General features: G+C 40.4%; 1 protein-coding gene across 1 annotated transcript in view; it reads left to right on the top strand.

Moving 5' to 3' along the window:
• Positions 1-2,757: 2,757 nt before the first annotated feature.
• The window catches only part of LOC114263412 (protein MICRORCHIDIA 6), a 37,137-nt gene continuing 13,280 nt past the window's right edge, over positions 2,758-26,614 (top strand). The window contains 8 exon segments of the mRNA XM_082866428.1: positions 2,758-2,805; positions 2,808-3,123; positions 3,373-3,444; positions 3,582-3,616; positions 9,659-9,737; positions 9,877-9,966; positions 10,046-10,121; positions 10,715-10,793. Of these exon segments, the coding sequence (XP_082722554.1) occupies positions 2,758-2,805; positions 2,808-3,123; positions 3,373-3,444; positions 3,582-3,616; positions 9,659-9,737; positions 9,877-9,966; positions 10,046-10,121; positions 10,715-10,793 (795 nt within the window).

The following is a 26,614-nucleotide window of genomic DNA, read 5'->3' as shown; positions in this document are numbered from 1 at the left end:
TTAAGGCCTATTATTAAGCAAGAAGTACCAAGTCAATTGAGATATAGCATAGAGCATGCACAAGAAGTCACACCAAAGCTAAAACCTATTGGAGAAAACCGCAATTGAAGTTACAAGCGAAGAAGAACAATCACAATCTGCACAAGATGCAAGATAATCAGATTATGAAGGTTGAGAAGTCTCCAATCAAAACTGCATCTATCATCCTTGAAGCACAAAAAGTTGAAAGTAAGGAATTGAGTGATATTTGTGCCAAGGTAACTACACTATTCAAAAGTTCCACTGCTAGTCCTGCATCTAATATGCACCTGGAGGTGGCTAACTTGGTACGGCCTCGTTTGGCAAGTGGCTTTTTTAGCCAAAAAGTCAAAAAATCACTAAAAAAATCAAAAAACCAACAATCTATGCCAAAAAGTCAAAGATTCTCTTTTCTCTCTACTTTTTGTACATCTTTTCATAAAAAGCCAAAAAGTCATCCCAAGCATACTAGTTTTTTTTAGCTCATATTTTAGTTAAATAACCAAAAAGTTACTATAAATTAGCCTATTCCCAAACGAGGCCATGAACCATTAAAGGGAATGAATGTTGTTGGACATCAAAGCTCTAAGCCGTTAGAGTTACAAGTGGAGGAAGAGAATGGAAATCAAGCCAAAGTGATTAATGACGAGGTTAATGAGGATGAAAGGGCTCTTCTTGATGATTCAAAAGCAGCCCAAGAAGATCTAATTGTTACTCGAGAAGAGGATGAGGTCCAAATAGAAGACTCAAATGTCACACAAGCTGTAAGGAGTGAAGAATTAATGCATCCTGTTGCTGTTTCAGAACTTATTTTGCCTTTAAAGGTCATGATATTGCAACCCGAGGTCTCCGAGATAGTGCCTACAAAGTCACCTACTGAATTTGCTCCAATCATAATCAATGAAGTGGCTGGCCAATAGTGAATCAAAAGATGGCCTTGTGCTAGGAAAAGTGGCTAAAAAGAAAAGAATCGAAGTTGTTGGGAATGTTGAAGAAAGCCTTATGAAAACTGATTTGGATGAATTCAAAGATTTGATTTCTATGCCAATTGACTTTGTTATTCCAGAAAAATTTAGTGACATGATTGAAAAGATCAATCCTAAGAAGCATGGACGCGGTCACGTGACACTACACGAACACGCCGACACGTTAATTTTCAAAAACTACAGGACACAACACATGGGGAACACGCATGAAATATATAATTTCATATATTTATTATATGTTGTATATATAAATATATCATTTAAAGATAATAAAACATGCAATATGACACTAATTTCTATAAATTTATATAATTTTTGTTTTATTATTGTATCTTAAGTTGTTTTATTCAAACTTATAATTAGTTTCACATGTGTTTAATCGATAGATACGTGTGTTTAAGCGATTGACATGTGTGCCCTCCAAGTGTCCAAAGAGTGTCCGGGTCTTTAAAAAAATTTAAAAAATATGACACATTTTGAAGAGTGTCGAACAAGTGTCCTAAGAGTGTCCAAAGAGTGTCGGTGTCCGACACAAACACGACACGGATACGTCACCTTCTTAGAAGTGTCTGTGCTTCTTAAGATCAATCTCTCATTATTTTTTTTGCAATTTCCAATGAAGAAAAGGCAACGTGAACTTGTACATGTTAATGTGAAGCCATAGATTCAAAACTTATGGATTCTTATACTCCAACACTTCAAAACTCGAGGTCGAGTTTTTTTCCAACCAAGGGAGAATGATATAGAACATAAGGAGCTCAAGGAAAAGTAAACTCAAAGAAGTGGCGATATTTGAAAATTGGCATAATTTCAAAAAAAAAAAAAAACTAATAGGAACCATTCATAATCATATTTCTAGTATTATTAGAGTCTTATTTTATAATTATATTTATGTTTTCTAGGATTTAAGCTCAGCGGTATTTTGGTAATTTGTAGAAGTTCTAAATATGGGTTTTGTGGGTCTCCCATGGGTTGTCTTATGGGTCAAGTTATTTAATTAGTTTTTAGGGATGTTTCTTATTTGGTCTTAAATTAGTTTTGGAAGTCTAAAATATTATAGTAGTTTCTTTTTTTCTTTCGAGTTGGTTTAGGAAGTCTCTAAAATCTATACAAAGTCATGTAATGTTTCTAATTCAAAAGAATTGATATTTTATAAAAATTTGAGAGTTTTGAAGTTTCTTTATGGATTGTGTGATGCAATCCCTAAGTGTGATGCTTATGGAATCTAGGTGTGATGCCTAGACCTATCTTCTTCTCTTCTTTATTCTTCTTTTCTGTTTCAATTTATTATTCTCGGATTACTATTCACAGCCCTCTAAAAGTGTACTTTTCAACCTCAAAACCCTATCTATTCATCCCCAAAGCAACCCTAATCTCTTCCTCTACCTAGTAGCCTTTAATTTCACCCTTAAAACCCTAAAGTACACACTGTTTAGGCCGTCAAATAGCCTCTATTTTGCAAATCCACTACTTTTCCTGCATCACCTCTCTACCTTTGGCGGTCTTGTATCATTAAAGTGTCCACCATCTTTCCAGAAGGCTATAATCAACCACCTCACTAGCCAATACCCACGACTAATATCATCTTTGCAAGAAGAACCCACTTAACGATTTTCACTATTTTGTTAATGATTAGGGATATTGATTAACTTGCTTGCTTCTTGATGTATTTGGTTCAGTTATTTTATGACTCATTTTCTTTGTGCTATTTGACCTACTTTTTTATGTTTTAATTCCTTTTTAGTGCTTAAAAATGAGCTCTACAAACGTTGTTGACTTATGTAGCAATGATGAACTTGGAGAAGTGATGTGAAAGCCATTAAACTGGAGCTGGATTTGGTTGGGAGCTCGACGCAGCAAAAGGTGTACCAAAAAGCTGATTTAGCCCAGCATCAGAAGTCAAAGGTCCATTCCACCAGACAAGAACCTGGACAGAATGGAAGTTCATATATTTTAAGTTGTAATCAAAGTAGCACCAGTATCATGGATCAACAGCTGTCTCCAACCAATGATGCAATCTTTTCTTCTACATTGCCTCAATCTTCAATACCCATCTGTCGTCAATTTTGGAAAGCGGGAAACTATGAAGATGGGCTCGCTTTTAAACCTACACTAAAAAGTATTTTCCTATCAAGAATTTCATCTTGATCTTGAATGGACTTTTGCATGATGTTTAGTGACTTGATGTTTTGGATTACATGAGCATCTCATAAATAGGCTCTAAAAACTGTGAAATTAACCAGGAAATGCTCGACCTAGTGTTGCAACCAATCAGCAAGTATTGGCTGTGCTGATTTTGAAGTTTGATCTTCTCAGTCGGATGTTTGCAACCATCTTGACCCTGACATCTTATTTTCTTGGTGTACAGATGGAAGTTATCTACATATTCACCCCAAGTTCCTTCATTCAAATGCCACTTCACATAAATGGGCTTTCGGTGGTGTGTCCAGCTTACATGATTCACTAGTTTAACCTAGTATTATATTTAACCCTCAATTTCTAGCGACTTGAATTTGTTGCATTTTGCTACTGTTACAATCTCTAATACCACATTTATTTTTGGCCTTGTGTTTGCAGCCATAGCAGAACTGCTTGATAATGCTGTTGATGAGGTAACTTTTTGTCCAAAAACTAAAAATTATTCTAGTACTCTTGGCGATTTCTGTTGATACAGTTTTGCAAATGATCTGTATAAGAATTGCAGTAATTTTTGGCAAATTTCTGGGGATGAATTATCACATTTTTTATTCTACTTCTAAGAATATTGGGTTTCAGAGTCCTTTCTTGGTATTGCTACTAGAAATTCAAAGCTTGATATAGAAAGAAAATATTAATTGGATTTAGTTTAAAATTATATATACATATGTATATGTGTTCAAAATTTTCTATTTTGAACCCTTGAAAAATTGGAAGGGTGTTTTTAGAAAGAATATGTTTTTGAGCAAACATAAACTAAGGGACCAGTTAGAATGCACAAGAGTTGAATATTAGGGTTAGGGTTATATAGAAAGAGCAAGAGAAGAGAAGATGGTTTGACTAATTGGTTTAGAGTTGTGGAAATCAACCCTACTTCAGCAGGATATATGTCTATGAAGACATATTACAATATGACCATAGTACTCTCAACTAATAAAATAATAACATAATAACATATGACTATACTAACACTCCCTCTCAAGCTGGAGTATAGAGATCAAACATGCCTAGTTTGGTAGATAAGTGATGAAAGGAAGACTGAGCCAAGGGTTTGGTGAGGATATTAGCTAATTGATCTTCAGAACGAACATAAGGAGTCACAAGTTGCTTTCTCAGTAAGAGGTTGCAAATAAAATGATAATCAACTTCAATATGCTTTATATGTTCATGAAATACGAGATTATTGGCAATAAAGATAGCAGCCTGATTATCACAACACATACTCATAGGAGTGGGAACAAGAATACCAAAATCCTGTAGAAGAGAGTGAACCCACAACAGCTCAGAAGCAGTATGGGCCATGGCACAATACTCAGCCTTGGCACTCGAATAAGCAATAACTGTCTGCTTCTTGCTACGCCATATAACAAGATTTTCGCCAACGAAGGTGCAATAGCCTGAGGTAGAACGACGATTAATCTGACTGCTAGCCCAATCAACATCACTAAAACCAGTGACAAACAAGGAAGAAGATAGATGATAGAGTAGACCACAACCTGGGACACTCTTCAGATAATGCAAGATACAACAAACAACTTCAAAATGAGGGTTACAAGGAGCATGCATAAACTGACTAAACACACTGATGGCATATGTAATATCAGGATGAGTGACAGTGAGATAAATTAATTTCCCAACTAAACAACGATAACAGCCAATATCAAGAAATAAGTTCGTAGTATCACCATCCAGTTTAACACAGGAGTCCATAGGAGTATCACTCGGACGAGAACCCAAGAGGCCAGTCTCAAAGAGAAGATCAAGCACATACTTGCGTTGCGAAAGAAACAACCCCTGAGAAGACCAAGCAACCTCAATCTCAAGAAAATAACGAAGATGGCCCAAGTCCTTAATGTGAAAGTGCTGACCTAAAGACCGTTTTAAATCAGCAATACCGGTGGAGTCACTGCCAGAAATGATGATGTTATCCACATAGACAAGGAGAACAATACTCCCAGTAGACGAGTGGTGAACAAAAATAGAATGATTAGAAGTGGAATGGCAGAATCCACATGAAAGCGCAATTGTACTAAAGCGATCAAACTAAGCACATGGAGATTGGTTGAGACCATATAAGGCCTTCCGCAATCGACAAATCATATGCGCACTTTTGGGAACAACATAGCCAAGCGACTAATCTATATAGACTTCCTCTTGGCGATGGCCATGAAGAAAAGCATTCTTTATATCAAGCTGATATAAAGGTGAAGATTGACTAATGGCAACAGAGAGGAGAATCCGAACAGAGTTAAGGCGAGCCACAGGGGAGAAGGTGTCCAGATAATCAACACCATAAGTTTGTGTACAGCTTTTGGCCACCAAGCGGGCCTTAAGCTGCTCAACGGTACCATCAGGAAGATACTTGACAGTATAAATCCAACAACAACCAACACTAGGTTTCCCAGAAGGCAATGGAGTAAGGTCCCAAGTCTGATTCTGATGAAGAGCACTCATTTCCTCAGCCATAGCATGTTTCCAACCCGACATGGACATAGCCTGCTCATAAGAAGAGGCAATGGAAACACAAGACAAGCTACAAGCAAAGGAGTGAAGACTAGTGGAATGACGATCATAAGAAACAAAATGGGCAATAGGATGTTGGGTACAAGCACATTTACCTCGGTGCAAAGCAATGGGAAGATCATCAGAGTCCAGAACAGTAGGAGGGACAGGAGCCTCTGACAAAAAAGATGAACTGTTCGGGCCATAAGAAACAAGGCAAAAATTTTGGGACCACTGATAAACTTGGAAAGGTGATGGAGGTGAAGAAGAGGAATCTACATTGGTGGAGAGGAGGAGGAGGAGGAGGAGGAGGAGGCACAAGGCACTGGAAAAGTAGGTGTGGGAGAAGCTGGCTCCCCCTTACGACAAGATATAAGATTGACTGACAATTGCTGCCTAGATGAAGAAAAAAATGTGGTGGACTCAAAAAAGGCAACATCACCACTGAAAAAGAACCCGACGAGACTCAGGGTGATAACATCGATAACTTTTTTGAATACGAGAATAACCTAAAAGCACACTTACGAGCATGAGGAGATAACTTATCCAAGCCCAGATCAAGGACATGGACAAAAGTTAGACAACCAAAAATATGAGAAGAAAGAGGAAACAGGGAACAATCATGGTATAACTGAGAGAAGGGAGACTGGCTGTGTAACACAACCGAGGGCATGCAGTTAATAAGAGAGCAAGCAGTGAGCACAACATCACCCCAAAACTGTTTGGGAACATGCATGTTAAACAACAATGTGCAAACAACATCTAATAAATGGCGGTGTTTTTTCTCAGCAACACCATTTTGGGGTGATGTGTGAACACAACTAATCTGATGAATAATACCACGATTAGCACAAAAAAGATCTACAATAGACTGCATATATTCTAAGGCATTATCAGACCGGAATATTTTAATATGTTTCCCAAACTGAGTAAAGATTTCATTATAAAACTTAGAAATTATTTGAGGTAATTCAGACCGTTGCTTTAGTAAAAATAACCAAGTCATCCGAGAGTAATCATCCACAAAAATAACAAAATAAAGAAAGCCATTAACAGTGGGAGTCCGAGATGGACCCCATATGTCTGTATGGACTACATCAAAAGATGCGGACACACGACTAACACCACGACTATGAAAGGAACTACGATGGTGCTTGCCAAGCTGACAAGCATCACACTCAAGTTTAGACACATGACTCAAGCCATGAATGGCTAACTTAAGCTTGGCTAAAGACGGATGACCCAAGCAAAAATGCCATTGCAGAGGAAATATGGTTGCACTCAAAACAGCAGAAGTAGAACGAGATGGGCTATCAATGTCTAGAAAATGTAAGCCATCCTTCTCATTCTCCGAACCAATCATCCTCTTGATCTGGAGGTCCTGCAAAACACACAAAGTGGGAGAAAAGGTTATAGAACAGTGAAAAGCTTTAGTCAATTGACTAACAAAAAGTAAATTAAATAGAAAAGTAGGAACATAAAGACTAGAGGGTAAGGAGAGAGATGGAGTGGGTTGAAGAATACCCTTGCCGCTAACAGGTCGGGAGGATCCATTAGCTAGTATAATATTATGTGTAACAGGATGAATAGTATGGAAAGGAGATGAATTACTGGAGATATAGGAACTAGCACCAGAGTCTATGAGCGAAGGTTAGGGAGATTGAGACACACAAGCAAGATTACCTAAACCAGCCATTGTAGCTATGGAGGATGAAGGGAGACTGGACGAGCTCAGTAAGCTTGCTAAGTTGATTATTGAGTACGTCATGAGAATCAGCTGGGGAAGCAATTGTGCCAAAGGGAAATGTGTCGACTGAGAGGATGGAGAATCCATAACCTGTTCACATGATCAGGTTTACCGTACTTCTACCAACACCAAGGCTCAGAATGAACCACAGTGAGTACACTTCCGATCACCATGGGACGCAGAACCATTTCCACGCCTATCACCATGATGAGAACCATGAGAAGAACGACCACTGTAGGAACCACGAAAACCAGTATGCGAGCCACGGTGACTAGAGTGGCCTTGAAAACTTCCACGGGAAGACCCATGGTCACCACTACTAGAGATCAATGTAGAAGAGGCCAAAGGTTGAGAGGCGGAACTAGATGAAGATGAACCCTGTCCCAAAGAAGAACGCAATAGCCGATAATAGGCATTAGCAACGGAAGGTAATGTCTCACTAGTAAGGATCTGATCTTTGAAACCCCGTAAATCAGAATCTAAGCCCACAAGTAAAGAGGCCATCATAAACTCCTCCCAATTCTGCTTTTGTTGTGCTAAATTAATAGTAAAGGTTGGTGTTGTAATAACTGATCCCACAAATTCTTAAGGCCATTGTAATAATCCAAAAGAGAACGACCAAACTGTCGAGTAGCAAAAATTTGCTCATATAACTCAGACTCGGGAGACACTACTTTGATTCGAAAATGAATCAACAAGGGAGTTCCAAATTTCCTTCAAGGTGTCACAAAATTCCACAGTAGTAGCAACATAAGGTTCCAAGTTATGCCTAGAGCCGTCCCATAACACAAGAATCCTCACTATACTAGTCATCATAGGTTTTATCATCAACAGCGGGAGGAAGTTCATTAAGAAAACGAGATTTTTGCTTACCCGAAAAAAGATTTTAATAGCATGAGCCCAAGCCGGATAATTTAAGCCATTAAGTTTCTTGGCAGTGATAGACTTAGGCAACTCATCGTCTTTAACCACAAGAGGTTTGGTTTCATCCATGGAAAACACACAGCAGACAAAAAAAACACAAAAACAAAAACAAAAAAAAAAATTTGTGACCAAACCAAACAGAAAACAGCCAAAGTAAGAGAAGTCTGTGACCAAACCAGCAGAAAACAGCCAAATAACACAGCCAAAGCAGCCAAATAACAGCAGAAAACACCAAACAGAGAAGTCTGTGACCAAACCCAAAGATGCCGAACTGGGAAGGAGGCAAAAAAGTACCAAAAATCCAACAAAACAGTACTAAATCTCAAAACAAACCTCAAGGAAGACCTCTTGGAAGATTTTCGGCCCCTATAGAGATGAGCCCACTAGGTAGAACTCGCACAAGTAGAGCAGAAGCAGCTTTTTGATTGTTCACCAAAAATATTCAAAAATCATTCAAAAATATAAAACTTACATCAAATGGCTCTAAAAAATTCCGCAAAAATCACCATTGAACTCAAAAGGAAGAATCTATCCTTGACAGCAATGTGCTGATATCATCCGTACGATGACATCAGCGTTCAACTTGTCCATACGGATGATGATGTCACGCTGATGTCATCGTACGGATGATATCAGCACATTGCTGTCACCTCACAATCATCTCTAGATTCTGATGAACACTCGAGAAGGCAGGAACTCTGCTCTGATACCAAGTTAGAATGCACAAGAGTTGAATATTAGGGTTAGGGTTAGAGGGGAAGAGAGAGAGAAGAGAAGATGGTTTGACTAATTGGTTTAGAGTTGTGAAAATCAACCCTACTCCAGCGGTATATATTTCTATGAAGACGTATTATAATATGACCATAGTACCCTCAACTAATAAAATAATAACGTATGACTATTCTAACAGGACCAATTGACATGATGCTTACTATGAAAGAACACTAAACTAGTGTGATCAAAATTTGGAACGTTGTGGCATGTTGGAAGCCTTTTAGGCGGTTGGATTTGCCTTATAAATTTCTTAACTAAATAAAGGTGTTACTGCGCACTCTAATCGCTTGCTCCTTCTGTGCCATCTATTCCTTTACTCAAAAAAAAATTTGTGACACCAAAGGATTGTCAAGTTCGGTTGAGTCTTACAACATAAAATTGCCTTTGTAGGTGCCATTGTTAGGGTCAATATATGCCTTTATTGTTTATCAATGGTTCTTTACCTCCTTTGCTTCATGTTAAGTATGATAACTTTTTTATGTTTTACAACCCATGATTAACTATTTGATAGATACAAAATGGGGCCACCCTTGTCATTGTAGATAAAACCTCAAATCCCAGGGATGGAAGTCCAGCATTGTTAATTCAAGGTACCTTATTTCTTGCACCTATAAAATTTTAAAAGAATGGTAGTTAATATGATTTTGGATCTTCAAATTGACATTATCACCCGTTTTAATTTTTTTTTATCTAAATCGTGTCATTCGAATCTTGATACTTAACAATCAGATGATGGTGGTGGAATGGACCCAGACGCAATGCGGCGTTGTTTGAGTTTTGGATTTTCTGATAAGAAGTCAAAATCAGCAATTGGACAGTGTATGGATCCTGTGGGCTCATTTTTCAATTTTGCTTATTTTTCCTTTATATATTAATTGGTTGACTTGTAACTTTTCAGATGGCAATGGCTTCAAGACCAGCTCTATGAGACTTGGGGCAGATGTTATTGTCTTCAGCCGTCATTTGAAGGGAAGGTTTGTGTCCAACAATGAAGTCATTTTGTTGTACATTAAATTTCAGTTTTTGCTGTTTTGCTGGCATGTTTATATTTTTTCTGTTTTGCCGTTGTGTTCTGTAGTTGATTTGTAATACTATCATGCTATTCTGCATTTCTATGTGTGCATGTATATGATTTGCATGCACACTCAGGATAATTTTCCAATACTAGGAAGCACAAAGATGTATTCTAGGATGAAATATGCTATATGCAAGAGGGCTGCATATTGAGGCAATATATTGTAGCTAGTATGTGAAACTCAAATGAAATATGCTGTGCAAAAATGCTACGGTGGCTACTTCTCTTTCTTCATTATACAACCCCCCTTCCCACTCCCACCCAACAACCCCAACCCATTTGGGTAACATGATCCTTCAAAAATTGTTTGTAATTCTATTGGAATGATAATTAAGAAACTTTACCATGCCAGCATTTTATAAGTTCGCTAATTGAAATGTTTTGTGTAGTTCAAGCATGAATTCCTTCTATTTTGTCCAAATAACATAACTATCCTTCTCATATTGTTGTTTATTTAATCCTTTCATCTCCTTATTATTATTACATGATCAGGAAGTTCACCCAAAGCATTGGTCTTCTGTCGTATACATTTCTGACACAAACAGGACATGACAGAATAGTAGTTCCCATGGTGAGTATTATTACATTGTTCTGCCTTGCTGTTACAGTTGCTCCATGCATATAGACTGCTTTTTTAATGTTAATTTGCTTTAACTGAATGACCTATGTCTGTTTGTGGGAGAAGGGTTAGGAAACTGGGAGACAATAACCGTCATTTAGGGTTGTGTACAACAATTTTTGTAAGCCTATGAAGCGCAAATACTTCTAGAAGGGAGTTCTATCCATATTGGTTACTGTTACTCCTTGGATATGTATCTGATCCTTCCTAAACATATCCATAATTTTCTTTAATTTTGAGAATTATCAAATACTATACTCTTGGTCACACATGTGAGCAATTTTGAATTTGATGATCGTAATATTTATTGCATAGTAGTAGAGTATAATTGTTAGGATAAATAAAAAAGCTCCATACATTGCTTATTTTTTAGAGAAGAAGAAAATTGTGAGATTAAAGTAATTAATACCTTGCTTTTGTAGAATTTATTGAATTGACATATCCTGAATGTGTCATACATGTTATTCCATATTGATATCCACGCTTCATAGAAAGTAAGGATAAATGATAAAATATATCAATACTAAATCGGATCTCAACAAAACAAACAAAAAAGTTGCATACAATAATTTTGCATATGACACTTTAGCGGGAAAGTAGAAAGTATGGAGGCCGTATATACAATTTAGACTTGATGTTGAAATGAAAGTTCTATATTGTAGGTTTAGAGAAAAGAAAGAGTTAGGGAATGAGTTAGACTTCATTTCCTTTTATATTGATAATTCTCTGCAATTACAGGAGTGCCATAAGGCATAATATATAGTCCAGCCATTACACCAATCAAGGGACCAAATAAGAATACAATCAATTATTTCCTATTCTACTTTTTCCTATTTTAACACTGCTCCTCAAGCTGGTGCGAAGATATCTCTCGTGCCCAGCTTATTGAGAATGCCATGAAAAGGTTTGCTCTCTAGTCCCTTGGTGAGAACATCAGCTAGTTAGTCCCTAGTCTTCACAAATGGAATACAAATGGTGCCACTAATGAGTTTTTCTTTAATGAAGTACCTATCAATCTCCACATGCTTAGTTCTATCATGCTCAATTGAATTATGAGCTATGTTGATTGCTACCTTATCGTCACAGTATAGTCGCATGGAGTCAGTCTAATGGATTCTCAAGTCTCCGAACAATAGTTTAATCCATAGTAACTCACATACACCCTGAGCTATAGCCTTGAATTCTACCTCAGCACTAGATCGAGCAACCACATTCTATTTCTTACTTCGCCATGTGACTAGGTTGCCACTAACAAATGTGCAGTACCCAGAAGTTAAGCGTCTGTTAGTGACGGAGCTAGCCCAATCTGCATCAGTAAATGCCTCCACATTGAGATGGCCATGCTTTGAGAAATAGAGACTCTTTCCAGGAGAAGACTTCAGGTATCTCAGGATTCTCATAATGGTCTCGAAGTGGAAGTTCTAGGAGTATGTGTAAACTGGCTCACCATGCTCACGGCAATGGCAATGTTTGGACGAGAGTGGGATAAGTATATGAGCTTGCCCACTAATCTCTGGCATCTCTTCCTATCCATTGGCTCTCCTTCTTGATCTTCACTGGGCCTCGTTTGGCAACATGCCGGTTTAGCCAAAAAGTTAAACAGTTACTAAAAAAGCCAAAAAAACCAACCCATACCAAAAAGTCAAAGATTATCTTTTCTTTCTACTTTTTGCACATCTTTTTATAAAAAGTCAAAAGTCATCCCAAACATACTAGTTTTTTTTAGCTCATATTTTAGCCAAATAGCCAAAAAGTTACTAAATTAGTCTGTTCTCAAACGAGGCCTGAGTTTCTGACCTGGTTCTAGAGGTGTATCACATGGCCTTCCTCTTAGCATTCCAGTTTGCTTTAGCAAGTCAAGTACATACTTTCTCTGACATATGAAGATGCCATCCTTGCTCCTAGCTACTTCAATGCCTAAGAAATACTTCAAATTACCCAAGTCTTTGATTTCGAACTCCTTGGCTAAGTATTCCTTCAACCGAGGGATCTCCTCAATGTCATCCCCTGTCAGAACAATATCATCAACATAAACAATGAGAGTTCTGGTTTTACCATGTGAAGAGTGTTTCACAAACAAGATGTGATCAGCTTGACTCTGCTTGAACCCATATTTCAGCATAGCTTGAGCAAACCTTTCAAACCACGCCCTAGGAGATTACTTTAGTCCATAAAGCAACTTTTAGAGCCTGCATACGTTATCTTTAGACTTAGCATCCGCAAAACTAGGGGGAATATCCATATAGACCTCTTCGGCTAGGTTTCCATGAAGAAAGGCATTCTTCACATCAAACTGATGAAGCGGCCAAGATTTGCAACAAGAGAGAGTAGAATTCTCACAGAGTTCATCTTTGTAACCGGTGCAAATGTCTTCTGGTAATCTGCCCCATAAGTCTGAGTGAAGCCCTTAGCAACCAATCGTGCTTTGTACCGTCCTATAGAATCATCTGTTTTGTGTTTAACTGTGTACACCCACTTACACCCAACTGGATGTTTATTTCTAGGTAACTCCACTAACTCTCAAGTGCCACTTTTGCTTAGAGCTCTCATTTCTTCTATCATGGCATGTTTCCATTTTGGAATAGAGAGAGCATCCTGAAAATTGATTGGTAGGCTCACAGAAGACACCTTAGACAGAAAGGCTTTATATGTGGAAGACAGATTAGAAAGAGCGACATGATTAGTAATAGGATGCTGAATACAAGACCTAACTCCCTTTCTACTAGCAATAGGAACATCAAGATCTGAAACATTAGGAATAGGAGTACGAGAATTAGAATTACCTGGATTCTCAGGAGATAAGGTTGACTCTAGATACTCATTCGGGGAAGAAGTTGGCAGAAGTAGGGAGAGAGTAGGCTCTTGCATCCTGGTGACTTGCTGTCTGTCCTTGTCCCTGATATAAACTTTGCCTATTTCCTTTTCTCTAACAACTATTGGCTCATTATCCTCTATCTGTTCAACCACTGACAGAAGTGAAACAAGAATCTCTTCACACCAAGATTCCCCCTGAAGGGATGACGGTGAGACCGTGGAGGTCGGAAAGTAAGATTGAAACTCGAAGAAAGTGATATCCATGGAGACAAATCATTTGTGAGTTGGAGGATGGTAACACTTATAACCCTTTTTGGTGGCAGAATAACCTAGAAAGACACACTTAAGAGACCTAGGATCCAATTTATCACGAGTGGGAGAATGATGATGGACAAAGCAAATACAGTCAAAGGTCTTAGAAGAAATGGAAAGCCCGGTAGAGGGAGACCCGAACAAAACATGAAGAGGGGTTTGTTTTTGAAGGACTTGGGTAGGAAGGAGAATAATCAAATAAGTGGTAGTGAGAACCGCTTCCCCTCAATAGGATTGAGGAACCCGCATCTCAAAGGATAAACAACAGGCAAGATCAAGGAGATGGTGATTTTTTCGTTTTGCAACACCATTTTGTTGAGGGGTATTAGTACAGGAAGTCTGGTGAATAATGCCATGAGTGACGAAGTAAGTGGTAAGATCAGAGTCAATATATTCCCCCCCATTATCAGAACGTAAAATTTTTACAACCGCCCTAAACTGAGTACAAACCATTTTATGGAAGTTTTGAAACACAGAAAACACCTCACTTTTTATCTTTCATCAAATATACCCAAGTGGCCTAGGAATAATCATCTATGAAGGTAACAAACCATTTGTGACCCGTTAAAGACACAAAACGGGAGAGACCTTATACATCAGAATGAATCAAAGAAAATGAAACTGAACTTTTATTAATAGAAGGAGCAAAAAAGGCTCTGTGTTGTTTTCCAAGTTGACAAGACTCACATTGAAAATCTGACATTATTTTTCTCAAAAAGAGAAGGAAATAAATGCTTAAGTAATAAAAATGAGGGGTATCCTAAGCAACGGTGCCACAGCCAAATGTCTTCCTTGGTGGATGATAACAGAATAGATGAATGAGCCAGTTTGTCTGTCTGATCTAGAATGTAGAGACCATGATCCTCTCTACCACTGCCGATCCTCTCTACCACTGCCGATCCTCTTCTTCGTGATAAGATCCTGAAAAAGACAATGATAAGAAAAAAAACGTCACACTACAATTTAAGTTACGGGTAATACGACTTAAAGATAAAAGATTAACATTGAAATTGGGAACATAGAGGACAAAAGACAAAGGAAGGGAAGAGGTGGCACGAATTAAATCTTTCCCTGACACAGACGAAATGGTATCATCAGCAGTACGCACTTTTTCCTGACTTGAGAAGGGGTTATACTCTGAAAATAAATTAGAGGAGCCAGACATATGATCGGAAGCACCAGGATCAATAATCCATGGTACAGTCGTATGAGATAGCAATACACATAGGGAGGAAGCCAAGTTACCTGAATTGGCAAAGGAAGAAGAGGGTGCACTTGTAGCAGAGGTGGAGGCTCGATGGTCTAGCAAGTGGCGAAGAGCAATCTCAAAATCCAAGGCAGATAACCCCGAAACATTAGCAGCGGAGGAGACAACTGGAGATGAAGATGGTGGCTCAACAATGTCTGAAAGATATGCTGGCGCATTGGCCCCTCGGTCTCTAGACTGACCATACCTACCCCCTTGACTACTAGGACGGTCTCCTTGGCCACCAGAGGGGGTTCCATGCAAGCTTCCAACAAGTCTCTCGTGTGTGGCAAGGTCGACGACAGTAGTCACAGTAAAGATTATCCTTCTTAGAGGAAAAACAAGAACCATGAGTCACATGGTCGCCATCGCGAGAGGGTGCAGAACTCAAGGCTGAGCGATCAGTAGTAGCAGAAGGAAGCATCGCAGAGCGGCGACTCTCCTCATTCTGCACAAAAGTGAAGGCTTCCTAGAGAGAAGAAAGCACATCCATACCAAGTACTCTGCTCCGAACTGGATCATACTCTACGTTTAAGTCTTCCAAGAGCTTGAACACCCGCTCTTGTACCACAAACTTCCAGTAACCAACATAATCTGTCGGACAGACAGGCTTGTAGTTCTGAAGGTGATCAAGTCGCTTCCACTTATTGCTAAGGAAGGTAAAATACTGAAGAATAATCATCTCACCTTGGACTGACCTTTCAATGGAGCGACGTAACTCAAAAGTCTGGGAGAAGTTCTCCTTCCTGGAGTAAGTAGTAGTGACAGCCTTCCAAATATCCTGGGTAGTGTCCATAGACAGGTAGCCTTCGCCGATCTCTAGAACCATAGAATGGATCAACCAACTCATAATCAGAGAATTGGTGATCTCCCACTAGTCATAATGGGGGTTTGCGATACTGGTGTGAGAATAATATTAGTATGAACTAAAAAAAACGTAGTATCAGATAGAGAAGTACTTTTATAAAAGGTAAGGTTGTTATTTTGGCAAGTTTACACCCCCGACATTCAGTAAGTTCACTAGGAGAAACTTTACCCAATATACCTGACTGAGCTAAAGACCGTAAATAATAGACAAATGCTCTATTCTAGAATGCCACAAGTAGAAAGGAGTGGACAAAGAATCTAATTGAAAAGAGGAAAAAGCAGTTGGAGAAGTTGTCATAGGCAGATGCAAGCTCTCCACCACATAGAGGTCTCCAACTCTACGGCTAGTCCCAATCTGCTGCTTGGACATTTGATCCTGCACAGAACAAATAGAAGAAGATAACATCAAAATCGGAGACATCAAGCTGACTGATAGATGATAAACTGACAGATAACTGAGGAATATAAAGAACAGATGGAATAGAGACAACAGACATAGTAGACAGTAAGACAGACGCAACAGATGTAACAGACATACCAGACCCATTAGCAGCATTAACAGTAATAGAAAAAGGAGGGGGAGTTCAATTTTGAAGTAAGAAGAGATGGGGAGTCATAAGATGAGAGGTTACAGAGTCAAAAATCTAGACAGACGAAGAGATATTTGAAGAAGACTCAAGCAAACCTGAATGAAGAGAGGAAACAATGGAGGCAGACGGGGATGGCTGAGAGGTAGACAGTGTATGCTGAAGCTGACTAATCTAAGCACTCAAGGAAGCCAAGTCAGGATTAGGAGCTAAAGCAATGCAATAGAACTGGCGGAAGCCTGAAAATTACTCGGAGAAGAAGGGCAAAACTGAGTTCGAGACTGCTGAGAATACGAGCCAGACAGACATCCCTTCTTGGGACAGTGATACTTTCAATGGCCCCTTTGATGGCAGAAGGCACACTCATTTGGAGCTAGAGACATCATAATAACCAGAAAGCTAAGGGGTTGAAACCAACCAGAGAACCAGAAGTTGAAGTAAAGTCCAACAAGTCGAAGCAGAGAACCAGAGACCAATGATGAAGAGCTTTGATTGACATAGCCGGAGAGAGAGAGAACCAAAAGTCTAGCGAGAAGAACAAGGTCAGATAGAGGTGTGAGAGAGAGAAAGACCTTCCCCAAAACAAGAGAGAGAAAGATCCCTCGCACGAACCGGATGGATCAAACCTAAACTAATCCTAAATAGGAAACAAGAATAAACCTAGACCAATCCTAAATAGGAAACAAATAAACCTAAACCAATCCTAAATAGGAAATAATATTCACATAATATATACTATACTAATATTATTCTCACACCTCTGCTCAAACTCAAGATGTTTGGGCAGAAAACACTGAGTGTTTGCGAAGAAGAAACTGAAACCGAGCAGTGGTGTGAGTCTTGGTAAAAAAGTTAGTAAGCTACAGAGCCGAAGAGACGAAAGGAAGCGAGATAGAGCTAGACTGCAGATGTTGACGAATAAAGTGACAATCAATCTCAATATGCTTGGTCTGCTCATGGAAGACAGTGTTATGCACAATCTGAATAGCATTGCGGTTGTCATAATAGAGGGAGGTCGGAGAAGACTGAAGGACACCTAAGTTAGAGAGAAGACAACGAAGCCAGACAACTTCAGCAGTAGCATGAGCCATAGCATGTTACTCAGCTTCGGCAGTAGAGTGAGTAATGACAATTTGTTTTTTGCTTTTCCAAGAGATCAAGGAATTGCCAAGAAACATACAAAAACCAGATGTGGACTTGCGATGATGAACTGCGATGACTAGACAAACTAGACGAAAAGACCAGACGAAGTGCCCAACTCAGATGGGTCGACTTCGTGAGACTAGAGTTTAGAATCAGAGATGGCTGCTAGGGTTTCGAGTCCTTTAGGTTTTGAACCAAGCTCTGATACCATGTTAGTTTTCTGAATAAAACTGTATATTCAATTATTTTAATACAATGTGTACTGTTAAAACCTACACCTACTACACCCACTACCACCTACCACACACACTCACCTACTTCACCTACTCCCCACCTACTCCTCACCTACTCCCAAATCCTCTCCTATATAATAGGAATCCTTGTACTAGTAATATACACAATACAGATATATCAATAACATCTCATTTATTCACTTGCTCTCTCTCTTTCTGTATACATAAAATCTTACATGGTATCAGAGCAGGTTTAGAACCTAGTATTCACGCTTCACCGGCGGGCGGCAACCTCACCTTAGCCGTCCGCCGGACCTCAACATAGTCCGCTTATTTTCTACACATATCTTCCCATCATTGCCCAAATCCTCTCTCCCTCGGATGTGTAACCATTAATTTGCTCAACATCTTTGGCATCTGCTTCTAATGCCTTTCTCCTTGCAACATTGACGTAGTGGTCTCTGTGTGTAATTGACACTGGCCTAACCCTTTCAACAGTAGCTCCAAGGGCTTCAAGTATTTGAGATTTCTCAATAGCAACGTCATCTGGGATAACCACACGGCATTTGCATCCATAGGTCGGAGCCACAGTTGCACGACTGATAACTGTGCTCCCAGCACTCCCCTCTGTAACTACTCCACCTTGAGCCATCTCATCATGATTCTGATCAAAGGAGTGTTGCCAATGGCGTCGATGAGCCCATTTCTTGGTTTCTTCTTCGGTGTGGTTGTAGCTGCGGCCTCCATCGCCACCGTACTCCCCAGTTGGGACATTAGAATTTCTGTTGGCATATTATAATCACCGAAAGTCACTTAGTATTTTATTAGCCGAAAGGCACTATGGTCTGTAATCATTGTTATGCCCTCAGGGATCATCTTGTAATTGTCTTGTTTGTAAACCCTAATCTTCATTTATAAATAAGGGGTGATATCTCATCATACCCTAAGCTGATTATTCAAGCTTCATGGTATCAGAGCTGAACCTATAGGGTTTCGGTTCACCCTCGTTGGTAGACCTTTTCACCAACAACACTCTAGGGTTCGAAGCTTACCTGGGTGGATCTTCCTCAGCCGTCTTCCTCAGTCGATCTTCCTCAGTCGATCTCCTCAGCCGTCTTCCTCAGTCGATCTCCTCATCCCCTCAGCTCGTCTTCCTCAGCCGTCTTCCTCGTCGACCTCCTCTGTCGATCGTCACTCGGCCGACAGCACCGCAGCTCGGCGACCTCCTCCAGCCATTTCGTCGCTCGTCTTTTTCGTCGTCCTCAGCCTCTGATCTCACTGTGGTATATAAATATATATATATACCTATATATCCTGATATATATATATATAAATAGAGCCGGATATATATATAGTTATATATAAAGACATGTATAAATAAATCAACTTAAAAAAATAAATAAATAAATAAATAAATAAAAATGAAATAAAAAAAAATATATATATATATATTCAAAAAAAAAAAAAAAAAAATCATTTCTTAATTTTTTTTGTTATGTCTTTATAGTGGTCATTGTGCCTGTTATCTCACTACCACCTTCCGGGTTTGTGATTTCTACTAGTTTGTTGTGGGTTTGGTAGTATTGTATCCATGACAGATTCCACTAGTGTGTCCTCTTCGTCTCAAACACCAAAGAGTGAGAGTCTCATTCTACCTACTACCATGACTGAGAATCCCAACCCTAGTCTGAAAATCACCACCTCTCTATTTAATGGTCAGAACTACCTAGCATGGTCTCAAAGTTTGACTTTGTTTTTGAAAAGCAGAGGAAAGATGGGGTATGTTGATGGCAGGATACAGGCACCTAGTACCACTGACTCAGGTTATGACTAATGGGAGATTACCAACTCTTTGATTATGAGTTGGCTTATCCATTCGATGGTTCCAGAACTTGGTGAGGGCTACTTGTCTATGGAGACTGCCCAGGACATTTGGGAGGCTGTGGCTATTACCTATTCCCGCAAAGGAAATTTTTCACAGGCATTTGAGTTGCGTCGCTCTATTGAGAGCACACTTCAGGGGGAGCAGACTGTTCTTCAGTACTTCACTTTCCTCACCAACGGCTGGAAACGCCTTGACCACCTGGAAGACTATAAGCCCGTTTGCCCTACTGATTCTGTCGGGTACAAGAAGTTCATTGCTCGGGAACGGGTCTTTAAATTTTTGGCCGGCCTAAATATGGAGTATGATCCAGTTAGGGGTCGAGTTCTGAGTATGGACACCCTTCCTTCACTACAGGAGGCACTTGCCTATGTACAAAATGAGGAGAGTCGTCGGTCAGCTATGATGTCCCCTGTCTCTACTGACCGTTCCGCATTACTGTCTACTCCTCGAGATGGCCTCAGCCTGCCTCCTCCGTCTGCTGCTAAGGAGTCTGTATTCTGTGATTATTGCAAGAAGCCGCGGCATACTCGTGAGACATGTTGGAAGCTTCATGGGACTCCATCTGGGGGTCGAGGTGATCGGTCAGGTTCTCGAGGAGGTCGGTCAGGCCACTCTCGAGGACGTGGTTCCTATTCCCGGGCTCATCAGTCTAGTGCCGTTGATACCCTTGATTCTAATTCTACTTCTGTTACCCAAGCTTCTGATACTGAGCTGGAGGATGCTTTGCGCCAATTGTTGGACCGCCGATCTTCTACTGCTCTCAGTACCGCTTCCTCGTCCTTTGCCCGCTCAGGTAACTTAGCATCTGTTCCTTGTGCTTTCCTGTGTCATACATCTTTGCCTTGGATTATTGATTCTGGTGCCTCAGATCATATGTCTGGCTCCTCTGATCTTTTCTCTGCCTATAAGCCCTCTTCAGGTCAGGACAAAGTTAGGATTGCCGATGGAACTGTTTCTTCCATTTCTGGAAAAGGTTTAGTCCAAGTCACTCCTACCATGCATCTATCTTCTGTTCTCCATGTTCCCAAGTTTTCTGTTAATCTGTTATCCTTAAGTCGTCTTACCCAGGATTTGAATTGTTGTGTGACGTTTTTTCCTGATCATTGTCTTTTTCAGGACCTTGTCACGGGGAGGACGATTGGCAGTGGTAGTGCAGAAAATGGTCTCTACTTCCTAGATCAACCGGACAAACTTGCTTATTCTTCCACCACGTCTTCTACTACCCCCGCTGATGTATGGTTGTGGCATCGGCGTCTTGGGCATCCCTCATTTCATTTACTTAAGCATTTATTTCCTTCTAGTTTCGCAAATCATCATGTGTCTGACTTTCTTTGTGAGTCTTGTCAACTTGGAAAACAACATAGAGCTTCTTTTGCTCCCAGTTTGAATAAAAGCTTAGTTCCTTTTTCATTAATACATTCTGATGTTTGGGGTCCCTCTCGTGTTCTGTCTGTGAAAGGTCATCGCTGGTTTGTTACATTTATTGATGATTTTTCTCGTGCTACTTGGGTGTATCTCATGAAAGATAAGAGTGAAGTTTTCTCTGTGTTTCGCACTTTTCATAAAATGATTTGTACTCAGTTTGGGGCCACTATCAAAATATTTCGTTCTGATAATGGCAGGGAATACATAGATTCTGGGTTAGGACAATATTTCTCTACTCATGGCATTATCCATCAGACCTCTTGCACCAATACCCCTCAACAAAATGGGGTGGCCGAACGCAAGAATCGGCATCTTCTTGACATGGCTCGGTGCATGTGTTTTTTTATGAACGTGCCTCAACCCTATTGGGGCGACGCTGTTCTCACCGTTGCCCATCTTATTAATCGTCTCCCTACCCAGGTCTTGGACAAACAGGTTCCGCTTCACGTCCTCCTCGGTTCTCATTCCTTGTTTTCTATTCCTCCCAAAATATTTGGTTGTGTCTGTTTTGTCCATAATCACTCTCCCTCTCGTGGTAAGTTGGACCCTCGCTCCCTCAAGTGTGTTTTCCTTGGTTATTCTCTTACTCAAAAGGGGTATAAATGTTACCACCCTTCTTCTCGTAAGTGGTTTGTATCCATGGATGTCACTTTCTTTGAGTCCCAGTCCTATTTCTTTGAGTCCCAGTCCTCTCCGGTGTCACCGTCCTCATTTCCGGGGGAACCTTGGTGTGAAGTGAGTCCTGTGTCTCCTATGGTAGAAGTGAGTCCTGTGCCTCCTATGGTAGAACCAGTTGTTCTTGCACCCCCCTCTTCTACTGGAACTATAGAACCCACTGTCACCACCAAGAATAAGGATGGGCATGTTTATGTCCGGGACATCGACAGAAAACAAGTTAACTGGATACAAGGGACCGTTTCTGCTACTCCACTGCCATCTCCTGCTTCTGATGAGAGTCTAGGTAACTTTGAATCTCGTGAGTCCATTGATCTTGATGTTCCTATTGCCAAAAGGAAGGGTGTGAGATCTTGTACTCAACATCCTATCTCACAGTTTGTATCATACTCTCATTTGTCATCCTCATATAGAGCGTTTGTGTCCAATATTTCCTCTGTTAGCATTCCTAACCATTTTCAGGATGCTCTTGCTATCTCTGAGTGGAAACTAGCCATGATTGAGGAAATGAAAGCACTTAGGAAGAATGGCACTTGGGAATTGACTGAGTTACCTACGGGCAAACGACCTGTGGGCTGTAAATGGGTATATACTGTGAAACACCAAGCAGATGGGTCTATTGAGCGTTACAAGGCAAGACTTGTGGCAAAAGGGTTTACTCAGACATATGGCATTGATTATCAGGAGACCTTCGCACCCGTGGCTAAAATGAATTCAGTCAGAGTACTTCTCTCTCTAGCAGCTAATCTAGATTGGCCGCTTTATCAGTTTGATGTCAAGAATGCTTTTCTCCATGGTGACCTCGAAGAAGAAGTATATATGGACATTCCTCTGGGTTTTGAGGATCATCAAACAGAAGGGAAAGTATGCAAACTTCAGAAGTCATTATATGGTCTCAAACAGTCTCCAAGGGCTTGGTTTGAAAGATTCACTCAGGCTATGTTTAAATATGGTTTCAAACAAAGTCAGGCAGATCACACATTGTTTGTGAAACATTCCTCATGCGGTAAGACTACAGCACTTATTGTTTATGTAGATGACATAGTTCTTACAGGCAATGATAGTGGGGAAATACCTCTGTTGAAGAAATACTTAGCCAAAGAGTTTGAAATCAAAGACTTGGGAAACTTGAAGTATTTTCTGGGAATTGAAGTTGCTCGCTCTAAGGATGGGATATTTATCTCACAGAGAAAATATGTGCTTGACCTGTTGAAGGAAACTGGGATGCTTGGCTGCAAGGCATGTGCCACCCCACTGGAACCCAATAAAAAATTGGGAGATGATGAAGGAGGAGATGATGAAGGAGGAGAAGTTGTGGATAGGGGGAGCTATCAACGATTAGTGGGTAAGCTCATTTACCTATCTCACTCCCGTCCTGATATTGCTGTTGCTGTCAGTGTAGTTAGTCAGTTTATGCATGCTCCTCATCAGATTCACTTTGAGGCTGTCATGAGAATCTTGAGGTATTTGAAGTCTGCTCCTGGTAAGGGTCTGTATTTTTCAAAGTATGATCACCTTCGTGTAGAAGCCTATACAGATGCTGACTGGGCTGGGTCAGTAACTGATAGGAGATCAACTTCAGGGTATTGCACATTTGTCGGCGGCAACCTAGTTACTTGGAGGAGTAAGAAACAAAATGTGGTTGCCAGGTCAAGTGCAGAAGCTGAGTTTAGAGCTATGGCACAAGGTGTGTGTGAACTTTTATGGATCAAATTATTGTTGAGTGATCTAGGTATTGTTCAGACGGACTCTATGCGGTTATATTGTGATAATAAGGCCGCCATCAACATTGCTCACAATCCAGTTCAACATGACAGGACAAAACATGTTGAGATTGATCGCCACTTCATTAAGGAGAAACTCACTAGTGGTACCATTTGTACTCCTTTTGTTCAGTCTGGTGAACAACTTGCTGACATTCTCACCAAGGGAATTGGGAATAAACCGTTTCATGACATATTAGGCAAGCTGGGCATGAGAGATATCTTCGCACCAGCTTGAGGGGGAGTGTTGGCATATTATAATCACCGAAAGTCACTTAGTATTTTATTAGCCGAAAGGCACTATGGTCTGTAATCATTGTTATGCCCTCAGGGATCATCTTGTAATTGTCTTGTTTGTAAACCCTAATCTTCATTTATAAATAAAGGGTGATATCTCATCATACCCTAAGCTGATTATTCAAGCTTCAATTTCCACCGCTACATTTAAATCCCCATCTGCAGCTGCCACTGCAACTTCTACCTGTGTCCTTTCAAAACCCATTGCTACAAGATTTTGGATCTTTTCTTTTGAGACGACTGAGCCCTGATGGTGTGCAAGGACTCCAGCAGCTGTAGCTGTGGCACCATCGAATGCAGACTGCCTTCCATTTACAATCTGCTGGTCTGCACCAGTTGCTGTTGGATGGTTGGGGCTGCCACCATTATCCAACAGTCTAGCCTCTAGGCTTGAATCAGAACATACAGTGGAAACTCTCTCTCTCGAGGGAGTTGTTCTCTCTCCTGGCTGATGATCTGTTCTTGTTCAAAGTATTCATGCAGTGTGGTGTTGGGCTCTTCACCAAGACTGCTGCAGCGTATCAAAAGCGACAAGGAAATTTTTTTTTAAGGAGCTGGAATTTGTTTTTTTGCGGATGTGGTGATGGCCATTATTGCAGATTTCATTCTTGTCTACTTCCCTGCTCCTACTGTCTCTCTCCACTCAAGGACACCCTCATAAAATAACATAAAAACATATCAGCAGCAGAGGGAAAAGGGCCACCCACACACACACACAACACCCACGTGATTTCCCACTTTTCTTTTCTTTTAATATATATATATATATATATTTTTATTATAATATATTTCCCCCAATATATTTCCACCATCCTCTAGAATAATAATTCTTCACACACTCCCACTTTGACCCATTTTTTTTTCTTATTATTATTATTATTATTATTATTATTATTATTATATATATTTTTTTTCTTTTTCATCCCACCGTTTCAGAACCCATTAACAGTCTGTTCCCCACTCCCACCTTTATTATTTTTCTTCATCATTATATATTCATCATCCCCATGCTCATCATTTCATCACCAGCCCCTTATTTATTTATTTATTTATTTATTTATTTTCGATTCCCTTCTTTTCAAAAAAAAAAAAAAAAAAAATTTCCAACTTTGCACAACAACCCATATTTTATTTCTCTCAGGGATCCACCCCGATCACAATTTTACACCAAAAAAAAAAAAAAAAAAAAACACAACACCATAAGCTTTGTTTTCTTTTCTGCAGACGGCCACCCTCCGACATCACTTCTTCGCCTATTCCGCCGGTCTTTTCTTCTTGCCTCCGTCCTGGGCGGCCTTTGACGATGCTGCCTCCGTGTTTCCCACACCACCGAGCACGTTCACTCCCCCCTGCTCCTCCACTACAGCATATGGCGGCCCTCCAAATCGGAACATAACGGTGGCCTTCCGCTTCAGCTCCTTGTTTTCCGCCTTTAGCACACTTATCTCTGCTCGCGCATCCTTATACATGCGTTGGAGCAGAGCCAGTTGGGCGTTTAACTGTTGCACCTCATTTGTCCTACTCTGCAGCCGGTTCGACAAATTTGTAACCGCAGTCATGGTTTCCACACATGACTTCAATGTATACTGATTGGCCTCCACATCCGACTGCACTGCCATTCTTTGCTCCACAGACCGCATAGGAAAGTTCAACGGAGCAAACTCCGAGGCGCTTGGTTGAGGTTCCCGTGCCACCGCACCAGTTATCTCTCTTGTTGACTCGTTGAAGTCTGGAAAGAGCGTGAGCAGACCACGGGAAGAGGAGGCCATGTTCTGGGTCGCTGGACGGGAAGAAGAGGCCATGTTTTTGGGTTGCTGTGTGTTTCAGTGAAGCAGCGATTTCCGACTGGTACTTTCAGAGAAGGATTGGCAACAAAGTGTTACAAAGTATCTCTCTCAGAACACAAAGGGTTTTTCAAAGGATTTTCGCAGGTTTTTCTGTCTCAGCTTCAGCCTCAGCCTCAGCCTCCGTCTTGGTTAAATAGCCGAGGCAGCCACGCGTATCGCGCGCCACTTGACGCCAGACGACAAGCGGGCGCGCCAGCCAAGGCACTCACGTGCCTCGCCATCATATCTGGCTCGCCTTTTTATGGATTGGGCACGCCTTTTGATGGCACGCCTTTTTGAAAAATTAGGCACACCTTTTGAGGGTGCGACTTTTTAAGGGTCCGACAAGACTCTGTAAACTGTCCCGACATTGATTCCGGTTAGTTTCTACATGGGTCCGACAAGACTCTGTAAATTGTCCCGACATTGATTCCGGTTAGCTCCTTTAAGGGTCCGACAAGACTCTGTAAACTGTCCCGACATTGATTCCGGTTAGTTTCTACAAGGGTCCAGCAAGACTCCGTAAACTGTCACAACATTGTCTGCTACAACGGTCCGACATGACCCCATAAACTGTCTTCTACATCGGTCTGACACAATCATCCAGTGTCCTCTACAATGTTATGACACCACCATACAGTGTCTTCACCATCGGTCTGACACGACCATACAGTGTCTCCTATCCTCTTTTATTTTTATG

Source organism: Camellia sinensis, chromosome 4 (assembly GCF_055761805.1).
Source record: "Camellia sinensis isolate YWXY chromosome 4, ASM5576180v1, whole genome shotgun sequence".
NCBI lineage: Eukaryota > Viridiplantae > Streptophyta > Magnoliopsida > Ericales > Theaceae > Camellia > Camellia sinensis.
The sequence above is the reverse complement of the archived record's forward strand: the minus strand, read 5'-3'. Positions and strand labels throughout refer to the sequence as shown.